The sequence below is a fragment of the Oryzias latipes genome, chromosome 1 (assembly GCF_002234675.1).
Source record: "Oryzias latipes chromosome 1, ASM223467v1".
NCBI classification, from domain to species: Eukaryota; Metazoa; Chordata; class Actinopteri; order Beloniformes; family Adrianichthyidae; genus Oryzias; species Oryzias latipes.
The window spans coordinates 28,442,230-28,461,137 of NC_019859.2; the positions used below are offsets into that span (position 1 = coordinate 28,442,230).

At 39.6% G+C, this 18,908-nt stretch overlaps 1 protein-coding gene and 1 long non-coding RNA gene across 2 annotated transcripts; both read right to left on the reverse strand.

Moving 5' to 3' along the window:
- Positions 1-4,191: 4,191 nt before the first annotated feature.
- Positions 4,192-8,470, reverse strand: LOC101160215 (cell death-inducing p53-target protein 1 homolog). Its single transcript, XM_023959560.1, has 3 exons — positions 8,411-8,470; positions 8,184-8,331; positions 4,192-4,489 (listed from the first exon to the last, which is right to left on the reverse strand). The coding sequence occupies exons 2-3, from the start codon at positions 8,321-8,323 to the stop codon at positions 4,384-4,386; spliced, it is 246 nt and encodes an 81-aa protein (XP_023815328.1). The 5' UTR covers positions 8,324-8,331; positions 8,411-8,470; the 3' UTR covers positions 4,192-4,383.
- A 15-nt stretch (positions 8,471-8,485) lies between these two features.
- On the reverse strand, positions 8,486-11,245 carry LOC110014097. The gene is made up of 3 exons (XR_002289240.1): positions 11,152-11,245; positions 8,683-8,845; positions 8,486-8,614 (listed from the first exon to the last, which is right to left on the reverse strand). It is a non-coding gene; the product is annotated as an uncharacterized LOC110014097 (long non-coding RNA).
- Between the last annotated feature and the right edge of the window lie 7,663 nt (positions 11,246-18,908).

The following is an 18,908-nucleotide window of genomic DNA, read 5'->3' on the forward strand; positions in this document are numbered from 1 at the left end:
CTGATTTCTGTAAACTCAATGGGAGAACAGTTAACCATTATTTAGCTAGCAGATGACACGGCCATATTCATGAAGGACAGTCATCAAATACATGAGATCTTTCAGACTGTAGATTTTTCTCTCTAAAGCATCTGGTTTAAAACGAAACCTCAGCAAGTGTGAATTATTGCCAAAACATCATTCTCATCAGTTAGTTATTTATAAGATACCTGTTAGGACTGAAAATATGTATTTACATTACCAATGACAGCAAAACAATGGAGCAAATGAAGTGATGCAAAACTTTAGAAAGGTGTAAAGTTATTTAATAAATACGTGGTCACAGTATAACAGAAACATTCTAGGCAGAAACTAAACTTTTTATTAAAGAATGAGTCATGATGCATGGACTGAACCCTTCCCCTCCCGCTGTTAATTGTAACTTAGACATGTAGGGCCCCTTGCTCGGGGGGTGCTTGGACATCACTGCCAGCAAGCAGGAGATGTCTTCTAAGTGCCCCACCCACCACCCTTTATTACACACATCCTTTATGCCTCAACTATATACACTCTACCCCACACACACGCTTATAAACACACATACATTACACAAGGAAAGAGGGACCTCTGATCTTCTGTTCACTACCCCATACCTGGCGGGGGAACCAGACCCTCTGCAACGGGGGCCTTGTTCCTTAGGTGCTTGCTTCCTGGACAGCCTTCTCTTCATGCAGAGAGAGGGATCACTGAGTTCTCCGGCAAGACCACAAACCTGGGATCACATCACAACTGAGCCTGGGGGTTTCCGTGTCCCTGTGGTGGGGGTTTTGGTCCTTGCCCTTAAATGCTCTCAAACTGTGGGTGAGCCTGTTTATTTATTTATTCATTTATTTATTTTTTAAACTTGCACGGTCCGACAGCTAAATAAACAGATAAGAACTGAAGGTCTCTTGTGTTGGATGTTTTACTTTTATGACATGGGGTTATAAATCTTCTGACACACTAGATGTATATTTGAATAAACTCAGTTAGTAATCTAGACTAAACTTTTATTGAGGGTGGTTTGTGTGTGTGTGTGTGTGTGTGGGGGGGGGGGTTAAAATCATAAAACATCACAAAGCAACAAGTTGATGGATGTTTATAATCACTACTGTCAGGTTTAGATGTGTAACAAATCTAAAAGGGGCAGGGCCTGTCCACACACCCTCAGGTGTTACAAACATACCTGTTGGCTCCAATAAAGTACACATGTACACAATACAATACTGTTCATGCACGCATACTTCTGCATTCAGACTAACACAAGTGAAACATTTCATTCAGTCATGTCTACTATTTGTTTTACGGTGAGATAGCACCTGTGCTCAAGTGAGTGTTTTTGTTCTTTTAAGGTGGATGATGAAATCTAAAAAACAAGAGGGAGAGTGCCCAGTCATCCCAACACCTAGGAAAGGGGCCCCCATTGATGTTGTGTTTTTCATGTCCCCCAGCCAGGACTTGAACCGGGGGCCTTCTTGCTGTGAGCCAGGGAAGAGCGCTACCCACTACGCCAACGTGCAGCCAACAGTGAAGCAGTTATTGAAAAATTAAGCCAGACTGATAGATCTGCACATACCTGTTTCCAGAGAGCCTGGACAGGTGTGCATAACCACAGCGCATGCATGTAACTTTCAGGTTACTGTCACAGTGCTCACAAATGTCTGAGTTACTGAGACCCATCTTGAACATCCTCTGTCCAGTGTAGTAAATTCTGTGAAGAGTTTTGAAATGGATTAAAGTTTGGACTTTTTGTCAATTTAAAGTTGTTTAGAAAAAGTTCTGCCTAGAAGCTTTCATCTGTGCTGCTGCTGAAGTTTGCCTCCCATTTTGTTATAAGAATTAAAAATGTTACTATCTAGGTTGCATAAGATTTATTAAATGAAATGTTAATCAAAGAGGAACCCAGTTCTGGTTGCTTTAGGTCATTGTCTTTGTATTTAAACTTTTCAGTAATTCTAGATTTAGTGGCTGGTAATCCAAGAAGTTATTTATTCCATGTTTTTGTTGTAGCTACTGGGGTGTTATTTATCTTATATCAATAATTAAGTTACTTTAGTATGTAACTCCCCCTACTGGCCAAGATGAGAATTGCAACAGTTTTTGTTTATAAGGATATCTGGGTTGTTCCAGATGGGTGTCATTTTCCTCCTATCTGTCTGCTCAGCTGTTTGACAGGACAAGTAAAAAAAAAAAAAAAAAAAGAAAAACATTCAGACTTGTGACCAAAATCCCCCTGTTCCTCATGTTCTTTCTGCTACTCATCTTCCTTCGGCGCCCCTGCCAAGGCTTTTCCGTCTTGTCTATCTCTCTGAGCAACTGTACCTATGTTCAGCCTTTCTGCATTTTTCAAAGTCGATCTGATAAGCTGGTCTTTGAATTTGATTGACAAAATTGTTTTCCATACCAAGGAACGAGAAAGCAGACTCTTCCTAACTAGAGGCCCCTTTTGCAGCTGGATACACTAATGATCCATAGGGCAAATGGAAGTTGATGTGTCTATCACAACTGTCTTTGAAAGATGTAGAACAGGGATCAGCAACGTTTGTGACAAGAAGTTCCTGGTTTGAAATTTTCTCCATAACAACTGCGCCATCACTAACTGTAATGCGAACTCTAAAACTAAGAAACACAAAAACATTTCCGATATTAAATTTTACTTAATTCTTTAACAGCAGGTCAAAAAGATTTTTAAGACATATTTTGGCATTTACGACACAAAAGTCTTTCATAACATTATCGCTCAAAGAAAATAAACAAAGGTTGAATTAGTACTGTCACTGTGTGTTTGTTTGAAACAAAAAGTACTGTATTTGTGGTATGTCGCACCTGCAGCTATAGGATTGGATATGTAAAAAACGTAAAACCACAAACATGATGGCTTATTCATCTTTGCTACATTGTGAGGCAGGGCCTGAGTAACTTAATGTAAGTTCATTTTGTGATGGTGCTTTTATTGCGTTAATATTTCTACTGTTTCATTGGATGACAAATTATATAAACTTACATTTTCCACAATTGGACAGCAACATTATTCATACCCCCAGTAATTGGATTGGTGATCAGCTGTAGTTTTATTTTAAAACTTGTTTACATTTCGGCAGAACAGACAGAATGTCTGGGTATAAGGGCTGGTTTAGACTTCACAGTGAGTTGTAATGACTCGCCTTGCAGTGGTCACACGGCCATCGGAGCAGAATCGTCCCAGTCCTTTCAGAATGAGACACCTGCTGGTGATGTCACCCACAACTTCTCTTATCATCTGCTTTCTATCTGTTGCTATCTATTCATACACCGCAAAGCCACAGAAGGAATACTCACATTCCAGTCGTGTTTGAACAACCAGGAAAGCCTGGTCTGCAAACATGCCAAACCTTTTGTCGTAAGCAGAAACCGCAAAACCAGAATGTCCAGATGACTGCAGACAATGAATTCAGATGCTATATTTAGATTTATTTTTTTATATCCGAGAGACAAAAAACGAAGTGATGAAAGTGACAAAAACTGATTCTGAAAAACACGTTCTGATCAGAACAAAGACTATTGGTAGGTTAATTTTTTTTGATGTAATTAATATGAAGCAACAGTCAGGTATGCAACAAGACAAAAATGTATTTCTGCTAGTTTTTTTAATGAATCTTATTATTAAAAGCTTTACCCTAGTAAGGTAAATGTAACTTTAAAATCGAATAAAAGTAATTAAATTGTTTAAAGGCCTAAAGTAGGTAGACTTTAATACTAAACCTTTAAAAATAGCAATTTTCTAATTACTTTTTGTACAATGACAAATTAGAAAAGCTTGCCTCGTAATTTTTTAAGTGCACATATTTGATCACAATTTAAACAAAATGGGCAAGTTGAACAATTTATGGTAATAAATAAAGTCATCTTTTTGGTTTTCAAAAAGGCAGTAAACAGCAGCATGAAGACAAAACTGATCATTGCTGTTTATTCAATGATCACCCCAAAATGAACCTACGTGGTTTACCTTTGGCTTTAGATCAGATGCCCCTCTTGACCTAACCCTGACCTGGACGTTCCAAATGTTCTTCTGTTCAAAGACTAATCAGACCTGATCACACATGTGCTGCCATGAAACAAAAAACTAGATTAGTTTTGACCAACTTATACCTTTTGGGTTTATGTGAGAGGAATTCAAATAAGTTTGACTCAAAATTCAACTGCAGCTGATGTTTACTGTACAGGAGGAGAGCAATCATTACATGAAAAGAGGCTGTTTTGATTATTTTCTCAAATTTTTACATTTCAGGTTCACAACTTGATTGCACATCAGACAAAGAGAAGAATAGGTTAATGTACAAAATAGAGAGAAGCTGGTTGGATTTAGACTGCAAGGCATTCAGGTCATCACATGCGTTTGTGCACATGCAGCACGTTGTTGCAGGAGGGACAGGAGTGCTGCACGTCTTTGCAGGAATTAACGCAGAAGGGGATGAGGCAGCAGGGCCAGCATCTGTGTGAAGAAAAGAGGGGTAAATATGTGCATATGTTAATGTGGAAACTCGGCAGCAGGTTAGATATATCTTAAAGTAAGATATAGTGGTGGTTTAACCAAATTTTATTTAAAGTCAGATAAAAAAGAGCTAGTTCAAGCATTTCCAAACATATAATGTCAGACGAAAATGTAGGTATAGAAAAATGTTAGACAAAATGTCATTTTCGCTTTTTAAGATAGATAATATTTTGGCATTAAAACGGCTTTCCCTATTACATAACAGTAACACATGTGGCTTTGTGTAATTGTGGAAGAATTTAGGTTTTTTTTTCGAAATCTATTCAAAGTAAGGTTAAAGGTTTGCTGCATTAAAACCACTAAGACCAAGAAAAGAGACGGAAAACATGTTTAGGACAGAAGAAAGAGGCTACAAAAACAATGGATGATTAATGATTTTGTATAACTTTGTCAAATGGACATGGCTTGTTTGAGGCTTAACAGTATTATTGCATTAATAAATATAAACAGAAAGACAATTAAGCACAAAAGAGACCATTGCCAAAAAAAAATCAAATATCATGGAAAAGTATATTCATTTCCACGATATTCCATTAAAAAAAATGTTCATAGAATATAGATTCAGGGCCCACTACTTAGTTGTTTAGTTTTTATTTATTACATTAATTCGCGTTTCAACCCACAAAAACAGGATTTCCAAATATTAGAATTATGTAGAGAAATCCCCCTTTACTTCTCTGTTTTTGAAAAAAAAAAAAAAAAGACAGACATAATCACATCAAATAATTGAAAATTAGTTTTTTTCAAAATGACATGTCCATCTTCAATACTTCAATGGTATGAACAGGGACCAGGGGCCTCATCTATAAACGTTGCGTACGCACAAAAGAAGGCGTACGCCATTCTCTACGCAATAGTTGAGATTTATAAAAAGCAAACTTGACGGGAAAATGTGCGGTCCTCCACGCAAGCTCTGACCCAGGCGTAGGCACAAAAACGGGTGAAATTAGAAACGGCGACACCGTCGGCAGATGGAAGAAACACGTGAAAGTGACAGTGTGTGCCAAATCGTGCTGGCATGTGCTGTGCTACACAATGTGGCACAGCTTAAAAACGTGCCTCTAGCCCCTGGCGCCGATTGCATGCATTTGAGCCAAATGCTGCTGCTGTGCGCCAGCGTTTGGAAGTGATGCGTCGCTTGTAAAGAACAACAAAAGGTGTGAAAATATTATTTATTTAAGAATTCCCTCATCGTGCAGTTTATTTCAGTCAGTCTTGATTTCACCCAACTCCTTGGCCACCTCTGTGATTGAACTACTGACTTCCCTCTGCATGTCAAGGACTGCATCGGTGAGGACACGTCCACTGCTGGAGGGTTGAGAGCCGCGTGCCGTGGAGACGCTGGGTCCAGGCGGCTGCTCAGCTGCAGCATCGTAATCATTGGCCCCGCTGGAACACCCAGCAACTAAAATAAAATTGTTCTATATTAATAATCTGTAATTGTGTAGCCTGCATACATGTGAATTGACTGCATTCATTTTAATTATTTCTCTTACCTGTGTCACCCGGTGCGTCTGGCGCGTCGGCGTCCCCCTCCGTCTCAGTCACCACAGTCACCGAGTGACGGAGGGGGAGGAGGACGCCGATGAGGGGGACTTAATAGGGATTCCCCAATAATAGCCGCCAGTCTCTCATCAAGAGGGGTCAGCTCCGGTGTCTCTTCCCCCCCCCCCCCGTGGCAGACACACTCTGCCGATGCAGCGCTAGACGTTTTTTTGCCTCGACTTTGATGTCCGATCATTTCTTTCATTTCTTTTTTATTTCGGCCACGGTCCGAGGTTGTGAGGCTACAGCATTTATGGCGTCTGCCACCGTTTGCCGCTCACGTGCTTTTTTGGCATTAGTAATGTCCACACTGTGCCCTCCAAACAACACTTTTCTCCTCTTTTCCACCTCGCCAACGATAACTTCTACTTCACATTGAGTGAAGTTATGTTTTTTTGATTTCCTCTCTGTGTTTGCCAAGATTTAGCAAGCCATGAATATTAATTTGTGGGAGTTTCACGGACTATTTATGGGCAACTATGGGTGTGTCATGTAGCCGCAAAAGCTGCGCTGCATTTAGAATCGGTTGTGATTTATAAAGGGAAAGATGCGTAGGATATGCGTGCGCACGGTTTTATAAATCCGAATATTTCTGTGCGTACGCACGTCCTATGTTTCATCCGTACGCCACTTCTGACGCAAATCCTACGCAAAGTTTTATAAATGAGGCCCCAGGTCCTGCTGGAAGATGAAATCTGCATCTCCATCCAGATCCTTAACAGAAGGGATTATGAAGTACCCTAGAACATTTTGGTTGACTGTTGCAGTGATTTTGGATTGAAGCATCACGGGACATTCACGTACATTCACACACCAGTGGAGCCACACTGGTGTGTGAATGTACGTGAATGTCCCGTGATGGTCAGAGGGGCCGTAGGCGTGTACTGGCAGCCACGCCTCTGTCAGTCTTCCCCAGGGCAGCTACTGTCACCAAGTATGAATGTGGAGTGTCTTGAAAAGCTAAATCCAATCCATTATTATTATTATTATAAGAAAGCAGAGTTTACCAACACCAGCGCTAAACATGGCAGCCCAAATCCTGACTGACTGTGGAAATTCCCAATGGATCTTAAACAGCTTGGGTTCTGCTCCTCACCAGTCTTCCTCCAAACCCTTGGACCTTGATTCCCAAATGACAGGCATACTTTCATCAGAAAATAGGAGTCCAGTCCAGGGCTCCTTCTTCTTGGCCCAGTTGAGGTGATTCCTCCTTTGGTCCAGGCTCAGAAGTGACTTGACCGGAGGAACCTGACAGTTGTAGCCCATCTACTGAATCCCTCTGCTGTGGTTTTTGCAGCTGTTCTTCCACCTCGTTCAACTCTTTCTGGAAGTCTGCAGTTTCTTGTATCTTGGCCTTTTGATAATCTACTGAAGTGCATAGTCATCTCTTCTCTTGCCAAATTTTGCCCCTCCATTAGTTTCCATTTATCTGCTTGGACATACTGTAGAGTCCTGTAAACAGCCAGCCTGCTTAGTCTTCCCTGTAGGTTTTTTTCAATCCTGTCCAGCAGCTGAAGGCCTCTTGTGTTGGACAGATTTTACTGTTACACTACAAAGTTATGAATCTTCTGACACACAAGGTGTGTATTTGTATAAACCCCTCTTGTATTTGAGGCTAACTTTTATTTATATTAATGTTGTTTGTATACATTTTTTTGTTGGACCAAACGGAAGGGCCTGTACACAGACACATTAAAACAATACAAACATACGTGTTGGCTCCAAACTTCTTCAGACAACACACCAACATGTCAACATGTACACAATACAACGACAGCTCACACACACATACTTATGCATACAAACAAAAACGATTTTCTCCTTAACATTGTATTTGTATATTTATCATGAGATGGTTTCTATCATCTTATGTAAAGTATAAAAACAATTCAGTTTGGAGGCTGACACCAGGTATTGAAAGAATGTATCTAATTTCAACCTGTGTTGATTATTTCCATGTTGTTTGTTTAAGTCAAGAAGTGAAAGATAAAAACACTTGTCAGAATTTAGATTAAGTCTTTTGTTGTTTAACTTTTAGCTTCCATGCTGGAGGGATGCAGATATTCTGCCATTTTAGGGTTTTACTTACCCGATGATTCCCAGCACACCAAAGATGAGCCAGGTTTGCATCCCCACTTTGTGCTCGGTCTTCGTCACTACAGTGTTCTGGCAGTGGGGGCACAGCATCTGTCCAGGGCAATCAGTGGGATGCGGCTGAACCACCACCATCCGGTTCCCTGAAGGCACAGGACAGACATTTGTGACATCCACCCTCAACCAAAATCGAATGGTCTTTCGAAAGGAGCAGTAGCTCACCGGTTTGTACCACTTGAGGCTGCGGCTGCTGTTGAGGCTGCTGCTGAAACTGAGGCTGCTGCTGAAACTGAGGCTGTGCCTGAAGCTGAGGCTGCGGCTGCTGCTGAAACTGAGGCTGTGGCTGAAGCTGAGCCTGCTGCTGAAGTTGAGGCTTCATCTGCATCTGCGGGTCAATCTGCGGCTGCTGGTATTGTGCAGTTTGAACTGTTGAAAGAGAGGTAACCTCAGAGATGGAGCGTGCAGGTGCTCAGATGACATCTCTGTACTATTACCTTGGGGAGGAGCTGTCTGGTATGATGCCGATTGGGATGGTGGGTACATCTGTTGTGAAACTGGATAAGAGGGCGGTTGTGGTTGGCTGGTTGATGTGCTCTGCTCCATTTTGTCAAGTTCTGGTGAAAAGGTAAACTCGAAGGATCTTCAGAAAACCTACAGCTTTGAAGGTTGAAAGAAAATAGGTAAGACGGGACAAAAAAATCACAGATCAGGGTCAGAAGCAAGCATCAGACCTGGTTGTATTTTATAAACCCAAGAATTTAGAACTTCCTTTTGCGTGGGCAGGAAAGCAGGTTTGGTTGCATTTTTTTTTCTAAAAGGAGACAAAACAAGGCAGAGGATGCTTTGGTTTCTCAGCAAACACTCTTATGCCCCATAAATTGCAAAAATTGCAAAAGTTATACCATTGTACAAAACCGGGAACAAGCATCACTTCACAAACTATAGGCCAGTTTCTATGTTACCGCAGTTATCAAAGATATTGGAAAAAATGTTCATAACCAGATTAAACTCTTTGATCGAAAAGCACAAGATACTGGACGAAGGACAGTATGGGTTCAGGTCAAATCGATCAACATCACTGGCCCTGATGAATGTAATAGAAAATATAACAAATGCTATTGATAGTAAAAAACATGTAATCGGGGTATTTATTGATTTAAAAAAAGCTTTCGACACAATTAACCACTGTATATTAATTTATAAATTGGAACGGTATGGCATTAGGGGGTTAGTGCTAGACTGGATCAGAAGCTATTTGAGCAACAGAAAGCAGTTTGTAAAGGTTGAAGGTGCTTGTTCCCAATGTTTGGACATTGTTTGTGGTGTCCCTCAGGGGTCGGTTCTGGGACCAATATTGTTTATTTTATATATAATGATTTATTTCAGGTTTCTAACAAATTACGGCTAGTTCTATTTGCTGATGATACAAATGTGTTTTGTGATGGGGATGATCTGCAGCAACTCATTGAAATTGTTAAGAAGGAGATGGAAAAACTGAAGCTGTGGTTTGATGTAAATAAGCTTTCACTAAATTTAAGTAAAACAAAAATGATGTTATTTGGTTACCATAAGGGTAGAAATATTAACATTGACATGCACATAAATGGGGTGAAACTTGAAAGAATTTATGAAATTAAATTTCTTGGGGTCATAATTGATGACAAACTTACCTGGAAAGCACATATTAGCTACATACAAGCCAAACTATCCAGAAGTATTTCTGTCTTAAATAAAGCTAAACTGGTTCTGGACCACAAATCACTCCACATGTTATACTGTACATTAGTTTTACCATATTTTTCTTATTGTGTAGAAGTTTGGGGGAACAACTATAAAACAACGTTACATTCACTTTCAATTCTTCAGAAGAGAGCAATACGAATCATACACAAAGTCAGTTACCTTGAGCACACAAATAAATTATTCATAGAATCAAAATTACTCAAATTTTACGATCTAGTAGAGTATTGTACCGCTCAAATAATATTCAAGGCCAAAAACAATTTATTACCCACAAATATCCAAAGGTTATTTAATACAAAAGAGGAAAAATACAATTTTGGGGAAAAAGATAAATTTGTCATACATAGAGCACGTACAAATAAAAAGAGATTCTGTGTTTCAATTTGTGGAGTGAAATTGTGGAACAGAGCCAGTAAATGCTTGAAGCAATGTCCAAACATAAAAGAATTTAAATATAGATACAGAAAGATGATCATGGATAAATATGTGCAAATACAAAAAAATACAGAATGTCAGCATTTATAAATCTGCCTACTTTGACAATACGTTTTGTTATTCATTTGTATGTTGTTTGGAAATGAAAATTACATGTATATATGTACATATACACTTGGGTAGGGCACTGGACTCTGATGATGGGAAAGTAAGGGCTTAAGGTAAAGGGGGGTGAGAGTTTATAAGATGTTTCTTCTTCTCACTCCCTTTTGGACTGGTGTTTATATAATTTTGTTTTGTTTTGTTTTATATAATTTACTTGTCTTTTTCTTGTTTTTGCAAGTTTTGTCTCGTTTTTGTCTTATTTTGTTATTTTACACTTGTTTCACTAGTCCAAAATAAAAAAAGACTACTACTACTACTAAATGGTGTTTTACAAATAAAGCATGTGCCTCAATCTCATCTGCTATAATCCAGCAAAGGAGATGATTCCATAATCTGCTCATAGCTCCACCTCTTTATGGTTTTAGTTAAAAGTGAAGATTGGTTTCTGTGGTTTTGGCTTTGAGGATTACCTTCTGAACTGAACAAACATTTCTAGCATCATGATGCGACTCCAAACCTTTGCTAACTCAGTGGAAAATGCTTTGAAAAAGGTCAAACAACCTACTTGAAGACCCTGCTTCAATTACAAAAATTAAATAGAAAAATGCTGACAATTCATCACAAGAACTGATACGTTTTTCTTGAAACCAAACCTTTAAAACAGAAAGAAATGTTATTACCTTCAAGAGATCTTGTCCAACTGTGTGAGTCGGACTGGTGTCAATCCAATCAAACATCCACACAAGCTCTGGAGTCGGTGAGGAGGGTGCAGAGCTACACTGGATGTGCTGGTTTGACGACTTTTATTTCCGGTCTGCAGATGACGTTGCAGATGTCATGATTACAGTACAACTCAACAGCAGTTGTGATGCAATGTGACGCAACACTTTCTAAAATGCTTTATAATCCCCTTAATGTTGTCTGTAAATTCATATTTTGAAACAATTTTATGATATTTCTTCATTTGGATCTGAGTTTTCTTTGTAAAGTGAGACATTGACGGAAGTCAGAACTCTGTCTCCAGCTGTCCCAAGAGTTGTAGACACTACATCTCCTTGCAACATCAGCGCACACTTCCTGGATGCCACACACCTGACTTTCATGTACAATCACTTACAGCATCCTTAAACACTGTACTGAGCCTCACTCAGTGTGAAGTATTGTTTGTGCCACTCTGCCTTCATTACCCAGTGTTATGCCTGATCTGATCTTCTGTTTCCTGACCTTGTTTGCCTCTGACTCTGTTTGCCCGCCCCAAATCTCACCTGGATCCTGATCCTGTTACTTTTCTTATGCTCTCATGCTCATTATTGACTCCTGCCTGCCTGATCCTGACTTAGCTTTGTGGACTTTGAGCTGAGTAAATAAACCTGCTGCATCTAGTACCAGCAGTCTGCCTGCTTTTATCACAGACATGGATTTATGTAAATTAGACTCTTGTTTGTTTGATAATTCAAAACAATATCAAACAACTTATTTTACCGCACCACACACACACACACACACACACACACAAATACACACATACATTCTCAATGAATGTGGAATTTTTTAAATAGCTGTACTGTATAGAACAGCGGTCAGCAACGTTTATGACATGAAGTGGCAATTCGAAATTTTCTACCTAACAACTGTGCCATCACCAACTATAATGTGAATTCTAACACACAGAAAAACAAAAACATTTCCAAAAATCTGAAATTTTATTTAATTCACAACAGCAGGCTTTATATTCTTAGATTAACTAAGAAAAGTTCTGTCATAACAATATTGCACAAGGAAAATATGCCAAAGTTAAAATTGTAGTGCAACTGTGGGTTGTGCCCATTGTTGATCCGATCGGGTGCATGTAAACAGTTTATTACAATTGTGAGTCACTACTGCTCTGGCCTTTACGTCATAGCTAGACGGTGTGGCGCTCCAGAGAAGGCTTTGGAGCGTGAACAGGGCCAACCGGCTGCTCCATGTGGGCAAACCATGTCTCTGGGCAGAGCAGCCGGACTTGTGGCTTTGTGTTTGCGGGCAGGGGAGGGTGCTTTGTTATGGTGTGCAGTCTGGAGGAGGCTTCAGACCGCAGTTGGTCCAGCTGCACTGTGTGAGCGAGTTGCCGGACTTAGGAGAGCCGTGTCTCCCAGGTAGAACTGTGTCCCCAAGCAGAGGAGCGGCTTTGGGACGGTGTGTGAGCTGGCAAAAATGAATGGAGAAATGCCGCTCCACACAGTCCTGTGAAACCATGTAAACAGTCATGTGAATATGTCTTTTGATTCATGTCTAGACAAAATAAAGGCTGAAGTTATTCTCACATTTCTACGTGCAGCCAAGATGCGCTTTATGGCATTGCCCGCATGGATTTAGGTGCATCCGCAATAAAGTCTTTCTTGGCGCATGTACACAGTTCAATTCGAATCAGATCTTTGATCCGATCAAAGATAATTTGCACACGTAACTGCAGCCTGTGTTTATATAGGTTTTCACTAAGCTCTCACCTTTTGCTCTGTTTTCTGCTGCAAATGGTAGAATTTTAAAACTGACACTAAACGGCCTTACTGAAAAACAGTTGCGCTTTGACTGAATTTTTGCTTTGAGGAAAACAGCTTTGTAAGTTTGCCATTTTACTCTAATGCTGTTAAAGAAAACTGGTCTGAAGCAAGCTACATCCCAGCTGTAGACCATGTGCAAGCATGACTATACTCAGATGGAAGTCACTTCCAACATGAAAAGGAAACTACCACCAACTACCACAAAATCTACTGGACCACCTTTGATGGTGAAGGTGAGACAGGAGTCTAAATCCAGGTCAGAAGAGGTTACTTTGGCTGAAACTGAAAGTCAGCTGCGTGAAAACTCTATAATGGTGGCAAACATTTCCTGGTTGGTTAAGATAATGGGGCTGAGAAAAAGACTGCAACAACGGAAAGAGAGATACCACAGATAGTGAAGGAGAACCAAGAACTGAGGGAAAAAGCTGCCTAACTGGAAAGACATAAATGAAGCTGGAACTTGAAAATCCCATGGTCTGAAAGAAAAAGATGACAAGAACAGCCGAGAAGGTCATCTGGAAGTTCGTTATGAGGTGCCATAGAGATGCTTTCTGGAAAATCACTGAGAACTGTCAGACCTGCAAAGGACTTCAGTAAAGCAGACCGGGCTCTGGGGGCCTCGCGGCGGTCCTGCTGGCCCTGGCCTGGGTGGTGGGCTGGGTCGCCCGGGGGGCGGTTATTCCCTGCCTGCTGCCGTGTGGGGGATTCCAGCTGCCGCTGCTGCTGCGGCATGGGTCTGGGTGTGGGGGTGGCTGGGCACTCTCCTTCCTTCTTTTCACATTCCACCATCCATTTTAGAAAAACATAAACACTCACCTGAGCACAGGTGTTAGCTCACCTTTGCACTAATAGTTTGCATGATTGAATGACTGAAATATTTCACACTAGTTGGTTTAAAGGCATAAGTATGCGTGTGTGAACACTATCGGTTTTTTGTACATGTTGACATGTGGACATTTTTTTCAGCCAGCAGATGTGTAGATAACATTTGAGTGTGTGTGTGGACAGGCCCCGCCCTTTTTGAACTACATTTGAACCTTACCGTAATGATAAACAACCAGTAAACTTGTTGCTTTATGCTGCTTCATGGTCTTCCCCCCCTCCTATTATCACCCTCTTACCCCCCCCCCCCCCAGCCCTCTAACATCCCTCTCTCTTCTTCCCTTCTTTCCTTTTCTGTCCGGTCCAACACTAAGGATTTTCAAACATCATTGAAATTAATAAAGTTTGGCCTCAATTACAGAAGGGTTTTTTTCAGACATACCTTTGGTTTGTCTAAAGATTAATAACCCCTGTTGTTAAAGTAAAATATGTCCAACACAAGAGGCCGTCAGCTCTCATCTGTCTGCCCAGCTGTTGGACAGGACAAGTTAAAAAAAAAAAAAAAGATTGAGCAGAGATAGTAAACAAAAAGAAATGGAAGTTATCAGAGAAATTAATTCTATTTGATGCAAATCTTGTTTTAAGGGAAAGTGAGAAACAGAGATTTACACTCCTGCCAACCTCACTGGATAACATGTACATCTCTAAAGTCAAAGGTGCACGTATTGGGTCCAGGGGCTAAATGGATTGAACAGCTCAGTTTCCTTTTGTAGACTGGAAAAAACAAGGCAAGAGAAAAATGCTAATAACAGATTACTAGTTGACAGAGAAAGTACAAATATGGAAGAAATGAATAGAGAAATGTTCTAGTTTTACAGTAGGTTGTACTCTTCTTCTTACTCATCTCAGGCTGCTGATGCCTTTTACAGTCATTTAAGGATTTGGCTCCCAAAGTGGATGAAAACTGTGTGAAGCAGCAATTAAATGGGAGAAGCAGAAAAAGCTATTAGAAGTTTAGCTATAAATCTCAAAGATCTGTTGGGGTTACCATCAACATTTACAAATATTTTGGGCACGTTTGAAAGAGCAGTTTATGTTAGTTATAAATGAAATTTCTGTCTTGAACATCCTTCCAACCACCATAAAGCAGGATTTTATCACCCTAATCCCTAAACCAGTTTTGTTAAAACAATCTATAATGATACAAACAGTGTAGTTACTGTAGATTCCGAAGTGGCATTTCTCACAGATTTTTCATTAACAAAGGAATTAGACAAGGCAGTCCAGTCCCACCAGTACTTTTTGGAATTGCAAAAGAAATATTATCAGGACTTCAAAAAATCCGATTTCTGTAAACTCAATGGGAGAACAGTTAACCATTATTTAGCTAGCAGATGACACGGCCATATTCATGAAGGACAGTCATCAAATACCTGAGATCTTTCAGACTGTAGATTTTTTTCTCTAAAGCATCTGGTTTAAAAAGAAATCTCAGCAAGTGTGAATTATTGCCAAAACATCATTCTCATCAGTTAGTTAAATGGTAAATACTTACATAGTGCTTTTCTACCCTCTTTTGAAGGCCCAAGGTGCTTTATAGTCACATTCATCCATGCACACACACATTCACACCCTGATGGTGGCTCCAGTGCTGAACTCTGGTGCCAACCTCCCACCAGAGGCAAGGTGGGGTTCAGTGTCTTGCCCAAGGACACATGGGCATGCAAAGCGGGAATTCAACCTGCAAGCTTATGATCATAGGTCGACCGCCCTACCACTGCACCACGGCCGCCCCAGTTATAAGATACCTGTTAGGACTGAAAATATCTGTTTACATTACCAAAGACAGCAAAACAATGGAGCAAATGAAGTGATGCAAAACTTTAGAAAGGTGTAAAGTTATTTAATAAACATGTGGTCAAAGTATAACAGAAACATTCTGTGCAGAAACTAAACTTTTTTATTAAAGAATGAGTCATGACAACACAGCAACTTCAGTAATACCAGTTTCATTTTCCATGTGAAAAAAGGCTGCATAGTATGCCATTTTGCTCAAAACAAGTATCTGCACACAAATAAATAAACAAATAGAACAAAACTTAACAATGAACATTTGTTCTCGTCTGATACTGTCACAGCACACTTTGACAATAAGCTTGTAAGCTGAGATTGTAAAATTCCCTGCAGTTGAAATCAAAAACCTGTTGAATCGCTTGCTAGGTCGAGATTTTGATTATAATTGAGAAAGGGTACCCAAATTTCTTCAAATAGGTGTTTTTAGTTTTATGGATATACATTATTCTTTCCAATGGAAGACAATACAACGTTTGTTTTAGCCACTGATTTATGCTAGGTCGGTTAATATTTTTCCAAGCTTGTGCAAAACACCTTTCAGCCATTAATAAGCTGATATCAATAAATGCCCTCTCTGTTTTCCTAAAATTGTGTTTCACTGGATACATAGCCAATAGGAATAAGGCAGGCTCAATGGAAATTCTTTCTACTAAACTGGAATGTTGATCAGGATTCATTTATCCAGCATATTCACTGTCAATTCCTATATCAGCTAGAAAAGAATCAAACCAGGCCAATTTCTATTTGACATGGAAAAACAAGAATCATTCATTTTTCTGTACCGCTTTGTCCCTTTCGGGGTCACGGGGCTGCCGGAGCCTGTCCCGGCTACTTGGGCGTAGGCAGGGGATGCCCTGGACAGGTCGCCAGTCTGTCGAAGGGTAAACAAGAATCATTAAATAAAAAAGGAACAACAATTTAGGATATTAGTCAAGGATTAATTAAAGCCGTAGAGTTTGAAAGTTTGGATGGAATTGTTATTTATATGATCTTTGTTTGTTAGAGAACTGTTTCCAACATCTTCTAAAAGTAAGTCCATTTCACAATATTACAAAAAAGAGGAAGTATTCAAATTAAGATGTCATTTTTTCCTCCGAAATACAAATTAATCCATTTTTAAATTATTTATGCCGTTTATCCGTGATGTTATGAGTTTTGTTGTCAAGCAGATAATTGTTCTCATTGTGAGTTTAATAAGAAAATACTTAATCATTTGTTTTTTGAATTTGAACGTGTATTTGTAAATGATTTTTTGTGGAGTATTTTTTTAGTTGGTGCTCTTCAAAGTTTCCTGTTCTTATTCCATCAGCAAAAAGAGAACATTATTATTTGGAGGGGTTTTTGTTGATAAATTATTTGATTATTTGATATCTGGGAAATTTTACATTCAAAGAACAGGTTCTTAAAAAGCAAACCATTATCAAGCACATTCCATAAAGAAATCTGTTTAAATTTTAAATCACTAAAATAAAAAATAAAAAATATGCGAGAAAACTGTCCACATTGATTGAAAATAACAAGCAGTATGAAAACCCCTAGTATTATATTATGGCATTTGTATTAGACTGCAATTTTTATGATTTTATTTTTTGATTTTTATTCATTTATGTTCTATCCATAAAAAATGTGTGTAATCTTTTGAAGTTCTAATTTATAAAAAGGGATTTAATAGGTGGAAGGGGTCACAGTAACAGCGCTGCATGAATTGACCCTTTTCTTTTGATCCCATAGGGGAAAAAAGCTCACTGTAAGATCAAGAGCTAATTGTTGTCACACCCCTGTGTGCCCCTGTCTTTTCCCAGCAGGCATTATGAAGGTTACCTGTGGAGTCCTGAGGAGGTCAGTGTTGCATCACAAATAGTTCCTCCTATGTGTTAAAGACATTTGCCTTTTATAAAATGCAGTTTACCCATCCATTTTTGCAACCCACTGTATCCCATTCAGGTGGTGGAGCTGGCTAACAGGGCTTTGCCTGGCTGCTGTTGGGTAGGGGGCACCCTGGACAGGTCATCAGTCGGTTGGAGGGACACACAATCACACACACAATTTAGAGTAATCAATTTATCTATGAAGTATGTTTTTACACGGAAGGAGGAAGCCAGGGTGCCTGAAGAAAACATACATGCATGGGAGAAAATGCAAACTTCAAACAGAAATGCCACAATCAGAGTCATGAAACCATGAGGGGAGAGCGCTAACCGCTGTGCCTCCGTACAGTCTTCTTAGACATTTTAATAGGTGCGAAATTATCATTGAAACCCAACATCACAACATAAAAATACGATATGCCAAAAAACAGATTTGATTCAAAGAGCAGATTATTGAATCTAGAGAGCTCGTTCAAAATAAAACAAGGTCCCATGACCTAATGAAATACTGGAACAAAAGACCTTCCAACTACACCTCTTCTGTCTGTCCTTCAGAACTTCTTTGTAGGCAACTCATCTTATCTGTGCCGTGTAATCAGGTGTTATTGACATCTGCAGAAATTGTATCATAAAAGTGTAATAGACTTAATTTTTAAAACATTGGACAAATAAGTTTGTCCATTTGTAAAATTTATTTAAAAAAAATACCAGCCAGCAAGTATAATCCTTAAAGAAACTTTCTTTGATCATACTTGAAATGTAAACAAAGATATTGTAGCAGGATGATGCTGCACAGCTGCAGGTAACCCCCTGACTACCTGGGAGCAGGATAAAAATGGTTTGGCCCAACACTTGAACACTTATGTGTGGTGCTCATACTGCGTCCATTTTCTGGTGGCTAACCCTCTGTGCTTCCTGGTAAGTGTGGTGCTGCTGCTGTCTCCCTGTGAATCTGCTTTTTTTTCTCTCTCAAACAAATTGTGTTTTTAGCTAAGAAAAGACTTCTGGCATGTGGAACTCCCCTCTACTTCCCAGTGAACTTAAGGTGTGGATGAGTTTCTCCTTACTGCTCAGGTGATCAGTTTGTTTGATCGGAGCCTCTGCCTGTTTGGTTTTAATATTTATGAATTGGGTTGTAACTTTATTGTTACTAAAGGGCTGAACAGTGGCACTGGGGTTACTGCTCTTCCTGAATATCAAAAAGGCTCCAGTCCAAACTCCACACAGATGAAATTCCAGCTGGGAATCTGGGGAAGCTGAACTTTCTGTGAGGAGTTTGCATGCTCTTCCTGTGCATGTGTGGGTTTTCTCCAGGGACTATTGCCTCCTCTTAGTCCAAAAACATGCTTCATA